General features: G+C 39.5%; 1 protein-coding gene across 1 annotated transcript in view; it reads left to right on the forward strand.

The window, feature by feature from the left end:
• Window positions 1-15,382, forward strand: part of ANTXR1 (ANTXR cell adhesion molecule 1) — a 319,441-nt gene extending 304,059 nt beyond the window's left edge. The window contains exon 18 of the mRNA XM_027865523.1: window positions 10,590-15,382. Coding sequence (XP_027721324.1) covers window positions 10,590-10,850 — 261 coding nt within the window. The 3' untranslated portion in view covers window positions 10,851-15,382. The remainder of the gene's footprint in view (window positions 1-10,589) is intronic.
• The last annotated feature ends 834 nt before the right edge of the window (window positions 15,383-16,216 follow it).

The raw sequence follows: 16,216 nt of genomic DNA on the forward strand, positions 1-16,216 counted from the left end.
GACAGCCTCTAGTGAGGAGCTTCTCTGAGTTGAACTTGGTTGGTGCTCACACGACATATAGTCCATAGACACATAGCCTGGACTGCGCTCAAAGATTTTCTGGCATGCCTGGGATTGGAATACTGACACAGGCTCTAAGAATCCAGGGGCCCTTCCATGTCACCATGAGGTCCCAGAAAAGACCATAAGAGGGAGATCTGAGCCAGAAATGTGATCAAATGTAGGTGGCATGTATGTGTGCATGCACACAACACTCACGCTCACACACATACACACAGAGTATGGAATAACAGAAGGAAAACTGGTTCAATAATCATAGAATCATAAAAATGAGGCAAAGTCGGAAAAAATGACCTGGGAGTAAAGATCAGCACTGTTGTGGAAAGGGCGGTGTAACAGAAGGTGAAAAGCCTTAGAATACCAAAGTCTTGAGTGCTGGCTCTACCACTTAGTCACTGTGTGATCTTGAGCAAATTCTTTCTCCCTCTGGGCCTCAGTTTCCTCATCTGTAAAATGAAGGCATTGGACTAAAGGTGGTTCCTTGCAGATGCAATACGCTATGAAATTAGTTCTGCAGCTCAAGAAATCATATTCCCAGAGCTAGCAGCAGATTTTCCAAACACCAAATCTTTTATTTTTTTTTAAAAGAAAATTAATCTCCTAAGCCTTGGTTCTGACTTCACATCTGTTGGAATGCCTGGAATACTGTACAGTGAATTCCAACTCTGGTGTGTTCAATAAAGGGATCTTTCACAGGTGGTAATTATTATGACCTTCAGATCTCCAAGGGAAGGGCTTTAAAACACACACACACACACACACACACACACACACACACACGCACATGCACATGCACACACATACACACAAATAAACTGTTACCAAAGCATCTTTTTATAATGAAGCAAAGAAATGATTTGTGTTTAGATGTATTGAAGAAACAGTACTGGATGACAATTGAAAGTTTTGTTTCCACAGCCAACAACCTTGGACTAAATCCATAGCAGTTCTGCCCTTGGACTCAAATAAAGTGTCATTGAAAAGTGGAACAATCATTAGATTTTGGAATCAAATGTGACCTGGACTCAAATTTTTGCTCAATTATTGACGGTACTAAAATACTTATTAGCTCCATTACCATGGGCAAGTAATTTAGCCTCTGTGTTCCAAACAACTCTACAGGACTCATCTTTGAAGCCATAGTGAGGATGATGACAACCTTACAGGGAGGTATTTCCCTATGCTGACAAACTATATTTCACATATTTGCATAGTGGTGAGAACAATGGACTTGGATCAGAAAATATGAATGTAAATTTCGTTATTGCTATGGACTAGTATATGTCATTAAGTAAGTGCCTACTATATGTTGTTATGTGCTGAGTATACAAGTCAAAAAAAGAAAAAGTTCCTGGCCTGCTTACATTTGACTTAGGGAGAATACAATGCTGAATGAAAGAATGAATGAATGAATGAATGAATGAAAAATCATTTTATTAAGCATTATTTGCCAGGTACCGTGCTAAACACTGGAAATATAGATACAGAAGTAAGACAGTCCCTGACCTTGAGGAATTTACATTCTAATAGAGAAGAAAATACAGATAGTCCGAGGGGACAAAGTTTTGTTCTGGGGCATCATGGGGGTGATTTGTTGATTGATCATGTATTCAACTGGCATGAACTTTCCAGAAGCAATGGCCATATTGATTTGATTATTGTGCCCAAATCAAAAAATTTAAAGGGTTCATGAGGTTGGGGAAGAGTGAGAGATAAAACCAGGAAGGCAGGTGGCAAGATGACCTGAGAGGAAGGCTAGATGTAATATGAAGATACTTATTTATCTGCAGGCAGCTAAGGGGCAGAGTGGAGAAAGTTCTGGACAAGGAATCAGGAAGCCCCCATTGCGCTGTTCTCAGTGAGTTCAAGTCAACTGGCCCAGCCAGGTTGTGTCCTTCAGAACTTTGGGAGCTTTAAGCCTGATTTGTCAACTACTCTCAGTGATCTTTGAGGAAATGTGGATGAAGTCAGAGGTGCTCAAGAACTGAAATTGGGCAGATGCATATTTGTAATGGGTTTTGGTTTTCTTGCCTTCTCATTGGATTGCAGAGGGGTAGGGACGAGAGAAAATTGAAACTGAAAGAAAAGAATTTAAAAAAAGTCTCTGTGCTTAAAAATTGGATACAAACTATAAAAAAAAAAGATGCCAAACTAACTTCATTTACATTTTGACAGTTACTACCGTAAATTGGTAGATGAGAGAAACGCAATAAGCAAAATACATCTGAATTTCAGCAAAGTATTTGACAAAATCTCTCCAAACATCTTGGAGGAAAGATGAAATGATATGTGAACAGTCTAGTCAAAAGTGACTCAATGACTAGACCTCAAAAATGTTGATTATTGTTGACTTCTAATGGTGGATTACAGAGCTTTGATTACAGGCCATTTCTGTTCTAGTCACACTGTTATATGCTCTGGACAGATAACACAAGGAATTTTTAGGTAGGAATTGAGCTAGATGACCTCATTTAATTAACAGTAATCATGTCTAACTCTTTGTGACCCATTTAGGATTGTCTTGGCAAAGATACTGGAGTGGTTTGCCACTTCCTTCTTCAGCTCATTTGACAGATGAGGAAACTGAGGCAAACAAGGTTAAGTGACTTGCCCAGGGTCACACAGCTAGTAAGTGTCTGAGGATAGATTTGAATTCAGAAAGATGAGTCTTCCTGACTCCAGGCTTAGCATTCTATTCACTGTGCCACCTAGCTGCTCCCAAACAGCACTATTACATTTTTTCATGTGAGAACTAAGAAAGGGCAAATTAGTAAAATGCCAGTAGATATGGAATTTTACTTTTCAAGGATTTATCAGTTACAAAGTTCCATTTACCATACACACATACACAGTCTCAAAGATTCCTAATGTGTTATAGAGAAAAGAGCCCTGGGTTTAGAGTCACAAAATCTAAATTAAAATCCCAGTTTTAATACTCCTTACTTGAATGGCTTTGGTCAAGTTACTTAATATATACCTCAGTTTCCTTCCCTGTAAAATGAGGGGCATGAACTCTGTAAGGGTTCTCCCACCTTTAAATCCTACAACAACCCATGGTAAGTATCTGGCTAAGTAGCAGAATGATAGAGTGAAAAAATATCACCAACTTGGAGTCAGAAAACCCAGGTTCAAATTCTGGATCTGCCTCTTATTAGTCATGTAACCTTGGGCAAATCACTTGTGTTTCTGTACACATGCCCATACCAACCAGGTTTACAGACTAGAAGACCTGGAATAGCTGGCCAAGAAAAGTCGGCCTTATTTCGGTAACTTTATGACTATGACTCTCAATTTTCCATCTTCATAAGAGGGAAGCTAAAGAACTTAGGAATTAAGGCAGATGAACTGTGGATCATGGCAGAAGTATACTTGTGCATGTTAAAGACTTAAAAGTAATATTGACAGCAAGTAAATGCAATTAACAAATTCATTCATAAGAGTTTCGTTTGTATTTCTTTGTGAATTTGTTAATTTAAGCCCAAAACATTCCAGATATTGATACATGAAATAATATTTAAAACCAATAGTTAAATATTTAAAACCATTGAAGGAACTGCCTGTCTCAGAGAGTTGTGAGTTTTTCCTCATTGAAGGTCTTCCTTCAGTGCAAACTGAATAGACAGGTCAGCTGGTATTACTAGGGATGGGGTAGCCTGGGCTCCTATGAAGGTACAGGTTGGTCTAGGTAGCATCTGACGTTCATTCCATCTCTGAGATTCAGTGACTCTTTGGACCTAAGACTTCGGTTCTTCATCTATAATACAGGGATAATAACACACTCCTTACCTCACAGGATCAAATGAGATAATGTCTATAAATCTCTTTGCAAACCATAAAACACTATATAAATTTGTTGAGCTCTTTTTGTTACCTTGACTCACACACGCCCACCCAAGCTCATGAATACACTTACTCAGAGTTGCCAATTGCTGGTGAGGGCCAGCCTTTGATAAAATCAAGTCAAATCAAGTCAATAAGCATTTATTTCTGTGCCTACCATGTTCCAGGCACTGTGCTAAGCACTGGGGATACACAGAAAGGCAAAGGATAGTCCCTTCTCACAAGGAGTTCATAGTCTAATGCAAGAGACAATATCCCAACAACAATGCAGAAGCAAGATATATACAGGACAAATTGGAAGTCATTTTAGATGGAAGATGCTAGCATTGAGAATTAGGAAAGGCTTCTTGTAGAAGGTGGGATTTAAGCTGGAACCTGAAGGAAGCCAGGAAACCAGGAGATGGAGATGAGGGGGGAGAGAATTCCAGGCATGGGAAACATTGAAAATGCCTGGAATCAGAAAGTGGAATGGCATGTAGGAAGAATAGCAAGGAGACCAGAGTAACTGAATTATAGTGTACAAGGATAGGAGTAAGGTACAAAAAAGACTGGAAAGGTACGAACAGGTCGAATAATGAAGAGCTTTAGAAGCCAAAAGGATTTTATGTTTGATCCTGGAGGAAATAAGAAGCCAAGTTTATTGATTAGACAAAGGTGACATGGTCAGACCTGTGCTTTAGTCAGATTAATTTTACAGCCTAGTGATAGATGGACTTGAGTAGACTTGACCAGTAGGTATTGTAATAGTTTATACTGGAGGTGATAAGGGTCAGCACCAGGATGGCTGCTGTGTCAGAGAAAATAAAGCAGTATCCAAGAGGAATATAGCAAAGGGATAATCAACAAAACTTGACTCGGATTTGGTGGTTGAGAGTGAGGATTTGAGGATGATGTCTAGGTTGCAAGGCTGGGTGACTGGGAGGATGGTGGTGTTCTTAGCAGGAATGGGGAACTTAAGAAGAGGGAAGGTTGAGGGGGAAAATAATGAATTCATTTGATGTTCATAACACAAGTTGAGTTTAAGATGTATGCAAAGTATCCAGTTCAAGATGTCCAACAGACTGTTGGAGATGCAAGACTGGAGATAAGAAGACATGATAGGGCTGACCAAATAGATCTGAGAATCATCTGCATAGAGATAATAATTGAATTCATTGGAACTGATGAGGGGCAGCTAGGTGGCACAGTGGATTAAGCTTTGGCCTTGGAGTCAGGAGGACCTGAGTTCAAATCTAGCCTCAGACACTTGTCACTTACTAACTGTGTGACCTTGGGCAAGTCACTTAACCCCAATTGCCTCACAAAAAAAAGAAAAGAAAAGGAACTGATGAAATCACCAAGTGAAATGGTGTACAAGAAGAAGAGAAAAGGACCCCAGATCCAGCCCATTGGGACACTCTCAGTTAATGAAGAACCAGGAAAGGATAATGAGGAATGGTCAGATAATTAGGAGAGAACACTTTCACAAAAACCTAGAGAGTCGAGAGTCAAGGAGAAGAGGGTAATAACATCAAAGGCTATAAAGACTCAAAAAGGATGAGAGTTGAGAAAAGACATTAGATTTGGTGATTAAGAACATTAATAACTTTAAAGAGAGTAATTTCAGTTGAATGATGAGGTCAAAGCTTATAGAAAGTTAAGAAGAGATTGAAAAGAAAGGAAATGGAGGCATTTAATATAAATGGCCTTCTCAAGGGAGGGAGACTGGTAGAGTGCCAGAAGCAAAACTTTAGCCAATCACTAACCAAAAAACAATACAGTCTCCATTATGGCAGTGCATCTCCCATCCCAAGCCTCAGTCATTCCTTGCTTTTTCACTTTGGTTCCCAGACCTCTAAGTGTTTCTTTCCTTTTCCTCAAAAACAGAGAGCATTTTTATACAGGTGAAATCTGGTTGATAATTAATCACTTTGCAAATAAACATGGAATTATGAAAGAGAGAAGAGATATGGGTCAAAAGCTAATGAGTTTAGATCTAGAAATTATCCAATCCAACCTGTTTTACATGGGAGAAAACAAAAGCCTAGCGAGATTAAGTAAAGTGTTCAAGGTGATTCTTACAAACAGAATGGTGGTAATCTAGTTTATCAGCCATTCACAAGAAAAAGATTTGAGAGTTTTAGTGAATTGTAAAATCAATGACAGTCAATGATACAATATGGCTTCCAAAAATGGGATGAAAGCGCTCAAGGGTTTGAAAGACTGGAAGTTAAGAAAGGATGGAAATCTAGTATTCAAAATAAAAGAGGTGATAAGCCCAACACTTCTGAAGTATTGTGTTACATTGAGACACTCAAATCTATGTCACCTAAGGATTCTTTGTTGTTCAGTCATGTCCTAGCTTTGTGACTCCATTTGGGGTTTTCTTGGCAAAGATTTGCCATTTCCTTCTCCAGCTCATTTGACAGATGAGGAAACTGAGGCAAAAAACAGAGTTAAGTAACTTGCCCTGGGTGTTTATGTAGAAGAGAAGAATTAATAGAGAATATACTGTCTTTCAATAGTTAAAAGATTATAATAACATGGGAAGGGGATTAAAATTATTTACCTTGGTGGAACAAGGAGCAATGCATGGAAGTTAGAGAGAGGCAGATTTTAGCTCAATCTAAAGAACTTGACCGCCCAGAAGCTAGATGATTACTTGCTGACAATATTGGAGAAAGGATTCACGTCAGAAATGGGTTGGACTCAATACCCATGGAGGTCTAGTCAAGTCAAGCCAAGCACAGAAAGTCTGCATAGGGAAGTCATTGGAGATAGCTAAAGAAGTCATTAAAGGCCAATCAATCAGTATTATTAAGGCCCTACCATGTGCCATGGACTATACTAAGCACTGAGGTTATAAAAAGAAAAAAAAAACCAGTTCCTGCCCTTAAGGATCTTACAATCTAATGGTAGAACTAACATGCAAACAAAGCAAGCTATAAATGGGATAAATAGGAAATAACTGAAGAGGGAAGGTTCTGGAATTGAAAGGGGTTAGGAAAGGCTTTCAGTAAAAGATAGGATTTTAGTTGGGACTTAAAGAAAAACGGGGAGGTCAGAAGTCAGAATGGAAGAGGGAGATCATTCCAGGCATGGAGGACAGCCCAAGAGAATGCCCAGCACCCAAAGATAGGGTGTCTTATTTATGGCACAGCTTATGAAGGGTCATAATTGACAGACTGATCAGGTCCAGACAGATAGAATCATCTGTCGTGTAGTGGCAGAACAATTAGACACGCACAGAACATTTTTGCTAATGGCCATTTCAACTAGTTATGGCTCCTCCAGTTGTGCTGTAGACAAACTGTTTGAGACCATAATCCATCCAGTCCTCCTCGCCTACCAAAGCTCATAGAATCTAGAACTGAAAGGAGCCTCTGACATTGGCTCAGATATTCACCTAGTTGTGTGACCCTAGGCACGTCACTTAACCTCTCTCGGTCTCAGTTTCCCCATATGCAAAACAGGGATAATATTAACACCTACCTCACAGGGTTGTTGTGTGAATCAAATATGATAATATATGTAAAGTGCTTTGAAACCATAAGGTGCTTTATAATTGCCAACTGTTATTATTGTTATTGTCTTTGTCATTTTATCACATAGGAGAGGCAGCAAGTGTAGTAAAAGGAATGTCCCATATCAAGTGGAGACAGGGATTCCGTCTCTAGGTTCTGACACTTACTATTCCCTGAGTCTCAGTTCCCTCCCCTATAAAAGAGGAAAATGATAATGATACTACCCACATCACAAGTTCATTGTAAGGAAAGAGTTTGTAAACCTTAAAATACTTTAAAAACTTAGCTTATTGCTATTAAAAGGAAGGGAAGGAAAGGGGAAGTACCTCCAATCCTTAACAAAAAAGCAATAGAGTCTCCATGCTGATAATTGCCCATTCAAGCCTCAGTCATTCCCTGGTATTTCATTTTTATTCCCAGACCACTAAGTGTTCTTTTTCTCTACCCCAATACCAGGGAACACTTTTATCTAGGTGAAATCTGATGAATAATTAGTTCACTTTGCAAATGAACATGCAAGGGTTTTTTTGGCAAAGACACTTCAGTGGTTTGCCATTTCCTTCGCTGACTCGTTTTACAAATGCAGAAACTGAGACAGACAGGGTTAAGTGACGGGCCCAGAGTCACACAGCTACTAAGTGTCTGAGGCCAGATTTGAACTCAGGAAGATAAGTCTTTATTCCAGGCCCAGCACTCTATCCACCATGCCACCTGAGTTGCTATGAGCTGACTGTAAATTTGAGAGCCCCAGGTCATTTTAACATCAGCTGGTAAAGTTACTCTCTTGAATCTATTCCCTAGGCTGATGGTACAGTATCCCCAAATCCTAGGTCAAATAATGTTCCCTGAATTATTGAAGAACTCTGGACTTGGAGTCAGGGAAGCTGGGTTTAAATCCCACCTCACAAATTTCTCTCCCCTTTCCCTCTTTTCCTTGTAATAAAACAGCTTATTCACTGTGTGACTCCTGGCAAGTCATCTAATCTACTTGTGCCTCAGTCTCCTCAGCTACAAAATAAGTGGAGTTGGAATCAATGGCATTTAAATTCCATTTAACCTCTAAATCTGCAATCTTATAAAGTTAAAATCTCTGATAAAAACTTCTTTTCCATCCTAAAGGAGGAGCATCTTATTTCCATTATAAAAGGGTCCCAGCTGTATTTTTAAGTAATTAAAATTAATTAGGAGTAATTATGTTTTGAGAAATTAGAGAGGACTGTGGGAATCTCTATATTTCTTAAGATAATTAGTCACTGTGTACTTCAATACTTAAAGTATCTTTTTTTTCATCAGTTTGACTATTATCTCCCCAGATGCATACTGCTACTCCTTTTTGTCTCAATGGGTGGCCGAAAATATTCATCACTGGCGTCAAGTCTTTTTGACTTTAGCTAGCTAGACATACATCACTGGGCCCTTTCTCAAAGCCTCTCCAACTTGAACTCCACTGACATATTCCTTAAGAATTCAGGATCACCACCACACAATGATGAAGCATTGTGGGAGAATGTTATCAGAGAAGTGTCTAGGAAAATGAGGATTGGGCATCAATAGTTTAGGAAGAGAAGTTCAAGCAAGACTTCCACCAGAGGCAGAAGGCAAAAATATTCTTTCGAGAAGTTCTTCAATGTGTTAACTGTATTGTTGACCGCTGATATAAATTTTTTTCCACTTAATAAAAGTGCATATTAATAAGATATGGTTCCTGACCCCAATTTAGGGAAATAGAAAGAGAGACAGAGAGAGAGCTTGCTGTGTGCCAGGCACTGTGCCAAACTGTGAGGATACATATAGACAATATAAGCAAGATAGCATCTACCCTCAAGGACTTCACATTCTAATGGAAAAGGCAATACATACAGGGAAACTGGAAGTGGGGGGGAGGAGGGGAAGATGATGCCATGGTTTCCACATGACTAGGAAATGAAGTTGAGGATTAGTATTGGACAAGATGAGGTTAAAGCTCACCTCTCAAAGCCAAAGGTGGTTCCAGCAGAAGAGTCCAAGTTTTAGGTTAGAAAGAGGGATAAGACATGACCTATATATTCAATGTGAGCCATCAGATTCACACTTGAGCCAAAGAAGTTAATTCAGCATATTCCAAAAGTCATAGTGTCATTTTAAGATTAAAACAGCACTAAGAGTTTCGGGACACCTTGTATACTCTTGAGCTTTATGAGGAAGGCATAGTGTTCAGCAAATGGGAGGTAATAATCCCAATACCCATGCTTTACATTGGGCAAAACACAAATCTGTGGTGCTATATTCAGCTCTGGGTACCACATTTCATACAGGACATACACAAGCTGGAGAGCTTCCACAGGGTGAAAAACAGATGGCAAGGGACCTCGAAACCAGGCCGTACAAGGTTAAGTTGAAGGATTTGAAAAGGTTAACCTGGAGAAAAGACAAGCGGAACAAAATGTTGCTGTTGTTCAGTCATTTCAGTCATGTCTGACTCTTTGTGACCCCATTTTGGGGGTTTCATGGCAAAGATACTGGAGTGCTTTGTCATTTCCTTCTCCAGCTACTTGAAGACATCATGTCAAAGGGGGAATTAAGTTCTATTTAGTACCAGAGGGGAGAACTATGACCACTGGGTTGAGTTACAGAAAAGAAAATTTAGGTTTCTTTTGCAAGGGGGTGTGGGGATAGAAGGGAATAAAATGAACTGCCTTGGCCTGAGATAGACTGGCCCTTGTTAGAGATCTTCAGCTAAAGGCTAAATGACCATTTGTCAGACATATTGTAAAGGAAATTCCTATACAATTTGGTCTAAGTGGTCTCTGAGGCCCTTTGTGAAACTCTGAGGTTCTGTGAAATATGTATATATTTTATGTGTATATGCATATTTATTTATATATGCAGATATATGCACATGTACATATGCATACACGCATACATTTTATATACATGCATGTGGATATACATGTAAACACATATGCACATGCATGTATATATATACATGGGTATACATGCATGTATATGCATATGTATATATAGAGAGAACTAACCAAAAATAGATTCAAATGGATGGATGGAGAGAGAGAGAAGAAACCAAAAATGATCAAAAAATGGATACACACACACACACACACACACACACACACACACACCCCACAAACTTTTACAGGCTTTGATGTAGCACTGTTGTCTAATCTCTTTTTTTCTCTGCTTTCCTTTCAGGGACGGTGCATCAATTTCACTCGAGTAAAGAACCAGCCTCCCGCCAAGTATCCGCTCAACAACGCCTATCGCCCCCCTTCTATGCCTCCTGCCCCCATTTATACTCCCCCACCACCTGCTCCCCTCTCCACTCCCCCACCCCCTACTTCCCCCACACCCCCAACGCCAAACCCACCTTCCACACTTCCTCCGCCCCCTCATGCCCCACCCCCCAACCGAGTGCCACCTCCCTCTCGCCCCCCACCTCGGCCTTCTGTCTAGAATTCAGACTTCATCCTTTCTGCTATCTTTGATGCCTTGGGAAGAAGCCCCTCTACAGTATTATAGCATACATCTTTCAAATCAAAGAGAGCTTTTGTTTTCAGAAATGGGCAGCAATCAAAGAAATCATACACACTTTTTTTAAAATTTAGGAGCAATAATTAACTGACAACTTCAGGGTCAGTCAAAAGAAAAAGAAAAATTTTAAAGTGCCTTTTAAAAAGCTAGCTGGCTGGGTGACAATATAAGGAACGTTGTCTAATCTCCACCTCTGAAAGAAGGCCATTATGAGGTTCCCCCTGGGGTCAGATGAAAACCAGCATGATGTTCTAATTATTAGGATGTAATCCTATAATTCACGAACCCACAATTCACTGTATTTCAATGGCCTAAATGGGAATATATTTCATGGAGACTCACAAGGAAGTCATTTCCTTGTAGTTGAAATGCAAAGTGTGATTAGAAACCATATTCCTGGAATTCTCAATGCCTTCTCCTCAACCCTACTGCTCCCCATACCCACTCTAGCCTTGACCTTGAGACTTCAGGAATTAAATAGCCTTTTGACTTTTGCAGAGCTGTAACACATCTTTTCAATCAAAGGAGGGTTTCATTTTTTGTTTTGTTTTGTGTTGATTTCTAGCAAGAGTTAGTCAGTCAGCAAAGAAGAGTCTGAAACTCCATTGGTGGGCGTCTGAGAAGTGTACCCTCAAAGAGGCATCTGCCTGGGAGTTATGGAGACCAAAAAGTATCTCTCCAGCCCAGACCAGAACAGTCACAATGATGTGGAAGCAGGGGTTTGTGGAAGGATTTGGGTACGTTGTTTTGTAGAAGTGGAAATGAAGTGTCATTCAGAGAAGAATCAGCATGTGTATAAAAGGTGAACCAGTTGTTTCATAAACAGAATGAATCCTAGAATGTCAGAGCTGAAATGAGACCAAACTCTTCATTTTACAGATGAGGAAACTGAGGCTCACAAAGGTTCAGTGACTTGTCCAAGTCAAATAGTTACTAAGTATAGGTAATAAGCCAAGAGTCAAACCTGAGTCCTCTGATAAATCCAGTGCTTTTTCCATTACAGATAGACTTCGTACACAGCCAAGGAAAAACTCAGGAAGGGGACTAGGCACTTTAGTCCTATTGAAAAAGTTCTCAAAACCTGTGGCTCATGAGGACATAGAAATACCCCAACTTTCAATCAGACAGCTCCTCTTTCTTAGCACCATATGCCCTAATCATTCAACAACTTCCATTCATGTGCAGGATCACAGGCTAGCTAGGCTTTCAGAGATGAGTGGCATGAAGAAATAATCCATTTGGGATTTGTTCCCACCAAATTGGAAGTGAGTATCTTCCCAAAATGTAATCATTAGTAATGGTTCCCATAATACCATCGATTTTTTTAAAGTGTCATTTCAGAGCTGGGATTTTAACTGAACTTTCAATTTCTAAATGGTTACAGGGTAGGGTTGGGGGAAGTGGAGGGGTAGGACAGAAGAGGAGGTATGGGGGAGGTTTGCTGTTGATATAGGAGGATCATTCCAAGCCCTTTGAGTAATATGAATAATATGAGAGTGTTTATGTATATATTTCTTCTCTAGGGTCCAAGATAATCACATCCATCCATTATCATCTGTTAGCCAAGGTGAGGTCAGGCCAGATGTGCAAAATAGAAGTAGGTCAGCAAGGAATGCACTGACTGCAATTTCATAAGCAGGCCCAGGGCCCACCCAGCTCTATAGCATAACCTAGAAAGGACTATAAGTTAACTTTCTGAACATCTGCCTTCATTACACAGTACTAGAAGAAGTCAGGAAAGCTTACAGTGATATTCTCTACCCTATCCCATTTTCCTTCTCTTTTCCTCCAGGCTGAGTAGAGAGTTAAAATGGCCACTTATACAATATAATGTGAGGAGGACCTATCTCTTCAAAATAACTCTAATCTCAAATAGTTTACTGTAATATCTGAAATTCCTACCATTCACTGTTTTTGGTTCCATGACATATATTACCTAGGAAGAATTTCACATTAAAATGCAAGAATCTACTTTGACTTAGATTAGCTAAGAATCCATGATGTCACTGGGGAACATGGAATTTGTAACCCAGCAATCCACCTGCCTCAGATATAGTAATTAAGTCCTAAGGAACTGCCCAAAGCTCATAAAGATTAAGTGACTTGCCAAGGGTCATAGGGCTACTAAGTCAGAATTTCATAAAGCTACTAAGTCAGGGAACTGGACGTAGGTTTTTCTGATTCTAAGCCCAGAATACATTCCAATATATTGCTTTTGTTATTTGATTATGTCAAATTATACTCACAGACCTAAAAGGTCATCTAATCCTCATGTTTTACAAAAGTAAATTACTTTCTCAATTTTGCCTAGAGCTAACCCTGCCCCTTCGAGAATCATAGAATGTCAATGCTGAAAGGGACCTCGGAACAGAAAATAATGTCAGAACTAGAAGGAAATGTGGAACCTAGAATGTCAGAAGTGAAAAGAACCTTAGAGATAATTTAGTCCAAACCCCTGCAGGATTGAAAACTGAAGCCTAGAAAGGATCCATGACTTATCTAAAGAGGAAGCCAGAGCCAAAATCCAGAGCCCTTCCCTCCTAGCCTAGGGTTCTTGCCACAGCACCATGTTGCCTTCTCCCCTTCTAGGAATCTTTCAGGATTTCTTTTGCCACAAGAGACATGAGTGTTTGAGAACTTCTGGCAGATTGTTTTCCCCTTTCCCATTTCCAGAGCGAACTTCACCTTCTGCTTTTTATGAACATCAATTTGGAAGCAGGGCCAGACAGTTCCTCTGCTAGCCACAGTGATATCATTGAACACTGGATCCCAGACACCAGCTGTCATATTTTGTAGGAAAGGAAACCTCTCTTGGTCTCCCAAGCTCTTGAGGTTGGAGATAATCAGACCCATCCAACCGTTTTGTCTGCTGGCAGCACAGAACGGTACTTTTTCCCAGCCCTCAAGTGGTAGTGGTCCCTGCAATAACAGTAGCAAACACTCCTCTTGTCCTTCAATGTCCTGCCTAGTATACCCCTTCTAGTGGTGGGGCTCAAGATCTCACAACTGGGGCTAAATGCCCTTCCTCAAAAGCCATGCAGCACGGTTTTCCCTGAGCTGTGGTAGCTGTATCCCAAAGCACACAGTATTTGTACTGTGGGAATGTGGAATAATCTCATGAAGAATTGACAGTGTTTGTTCTTCAAACGTGAAATTAAAAAAAAAAAAACTTTGTGAAAATGACCCTCCTCTAAAAAAAAAATCAGTCATCAAATGATGTAACAATGATGTCGCATGATGTCTCCAGTCATTTGGAATGGCTGGAGGTGGGGAATGGGAATTTATATACACTGTAGTGATTGAATCTGTATTTTGTTAACAAGCTATTGAACAGAGAAAAGTCTTCCATCAGCCATTTTGTAAAACCCATCAGGACATATTAGAGTTAGCCTCTCTATGTGAAAGAAGCAGAGGACATACAATTATGATCAGGAAAATATACAAAATGATTTTTTCAAAGCCCATGTTGAAGTCCAGTTCCAAATTCATGTTGTATATATTCTTAATGCATGCTTACCATATGTTAGATGGAAGCATTTCCTATCCAATGTGGATAAAGAGAACAGTTGTAGTAAATTATTATAAAGTCGGTGATATTTCACGGCAGGTACCAAGCTGTGCTTGTTTGTTGTCTCATGATTGTATTGCTTTTTTTTTTATAAATGTACAAATATTACTAAAGGGACGAGAACCTATTTTGCATAGCATTAATTGGGATGGCTCATCCCAATCTGCCTTCTACAAGTCAAGCTAGTTTGTGTGTAGCCTGGGACTTAGGGATATTATTGTGTGCCACATTTACATACCAGCTTTATGACCTATTAAGTCATAATAGTGTGAACAGATAAATAGTAAACCTGGAAGGTATTCTGGCTGGAATTCACTACATTAGAAATCTTCCCAGAATAAGCATTAGTGATCTCCTGTGCACAAGATAGGAAAACATAAACATGCAGCACTTAGCACAGTGCCTGGCACATAGTAAGTGCTTAATAAATGTTTATTGAGTAATTACTGATTGATTGACATACTAACACTGCAGATTTAATAAAAAACTAATGCCGTGTAAATCAGGTTGAATCAGTTCATGTACTATATATAGAGATATATCCAATAAAATCCCATTTATCCAGAATGGTTGGGGAACAGGTATTCTGATTAATTGAACATTCTAGTTAAACTGAATGTTACTGTATATACCATACATGCATTATCAATTTTCAAAGAATTAGACTATTATAAAGTACACTTAACACTAACTATGCTGAACATATTGCATCCTTCTTTGGTTACTTACATGGAATTTCAGAAACTTTCAGTGCCTCAAGTTCATTGTTATCAACATCCATTATCTTTGTACAATACTGTAGGTGTAGAAGATATGGGATATTGGGTAGAATCTGTACTATGACATTCTCTAGAAGTTGCTTTTTAAAAATAAATCCCAAATGCCATCCTGTTTGTCACTTGTCTCTTTTTCACACACATAGAGTACAGACTATGCTAATGTATGAAGTCCAGAACATCATGGAGAGGCTGCCTTTCTAAAAATGTAATCACTGTAGCAGAGACTAAAGCAGCCTTCTCCCAAATTGTCCTGTCTCCTTTACTAAAATGTTTCACTGTTTCGTTACTGTTCATTACTGCAATATTCAAAACCTTTACAATAATTTCTGCATTTGACACGTCGACTTCCTTATCAACATCAATACCATCTTTCCAGTGAATCTTTCCCTGACACACATACCCAGGAGAAAGTGATATTATCCTCCTCAAATTTTCCTTAGCACTTTGTCTAGACCTCTTCTTTGCACTATCCCACTCCCTTATGTATCATAGTTATTTGAATACATATCTTTACTGCCCCCACGCAGCTGATGGTACAGTGAGCACTGGGCCTGGAGTCAGAAGGACTTGAGTTCAAATCCAGCCTCAGACACTTACTAGCTGTATGCCCCTGGGTAAGTTACTTAACCCTGTTTGCCTCAGTTTCCTCATCTATCAAATGAGCTGGAGAAGGAAATGGCAAACCACTCCAGTATCTTTGCCAAGAAAACCCTAAATGAGGTAACAAAGCGTCAGACATGATGGAACAACAAACTTTACTGCCTTCCCCCTTTCAGATTGTGAGCTCCTTAGGAGCAAGGCATGTTTTCATCTATCTTGTATTCCTAGCACTGAGCACAGTGCCTTGTACATAGTAGGCACTTAATAAATGTCTATTGGATGTGTTGTTGAATTAAATTTATTTGGAGGGAAGAAAAGGTATCTTCATTTTAAGACTTTGT

Source organism: Vombatus ursinus, unplaced genomic scaffold (genome assembly GCF_900497805.2).
Source record: "Vombatus ursinus unplaced genomic scaffold, bare-nosed wombat genome assembly UNPS02014778.1, whole genome shotgun sequence".
Taxonomy (NCBI): Eukaryota; Metazoa; Chordata; class Mammalia; order Diprotodontia; family Vombatidae; genus Vombatus; species Vombatus ursinus.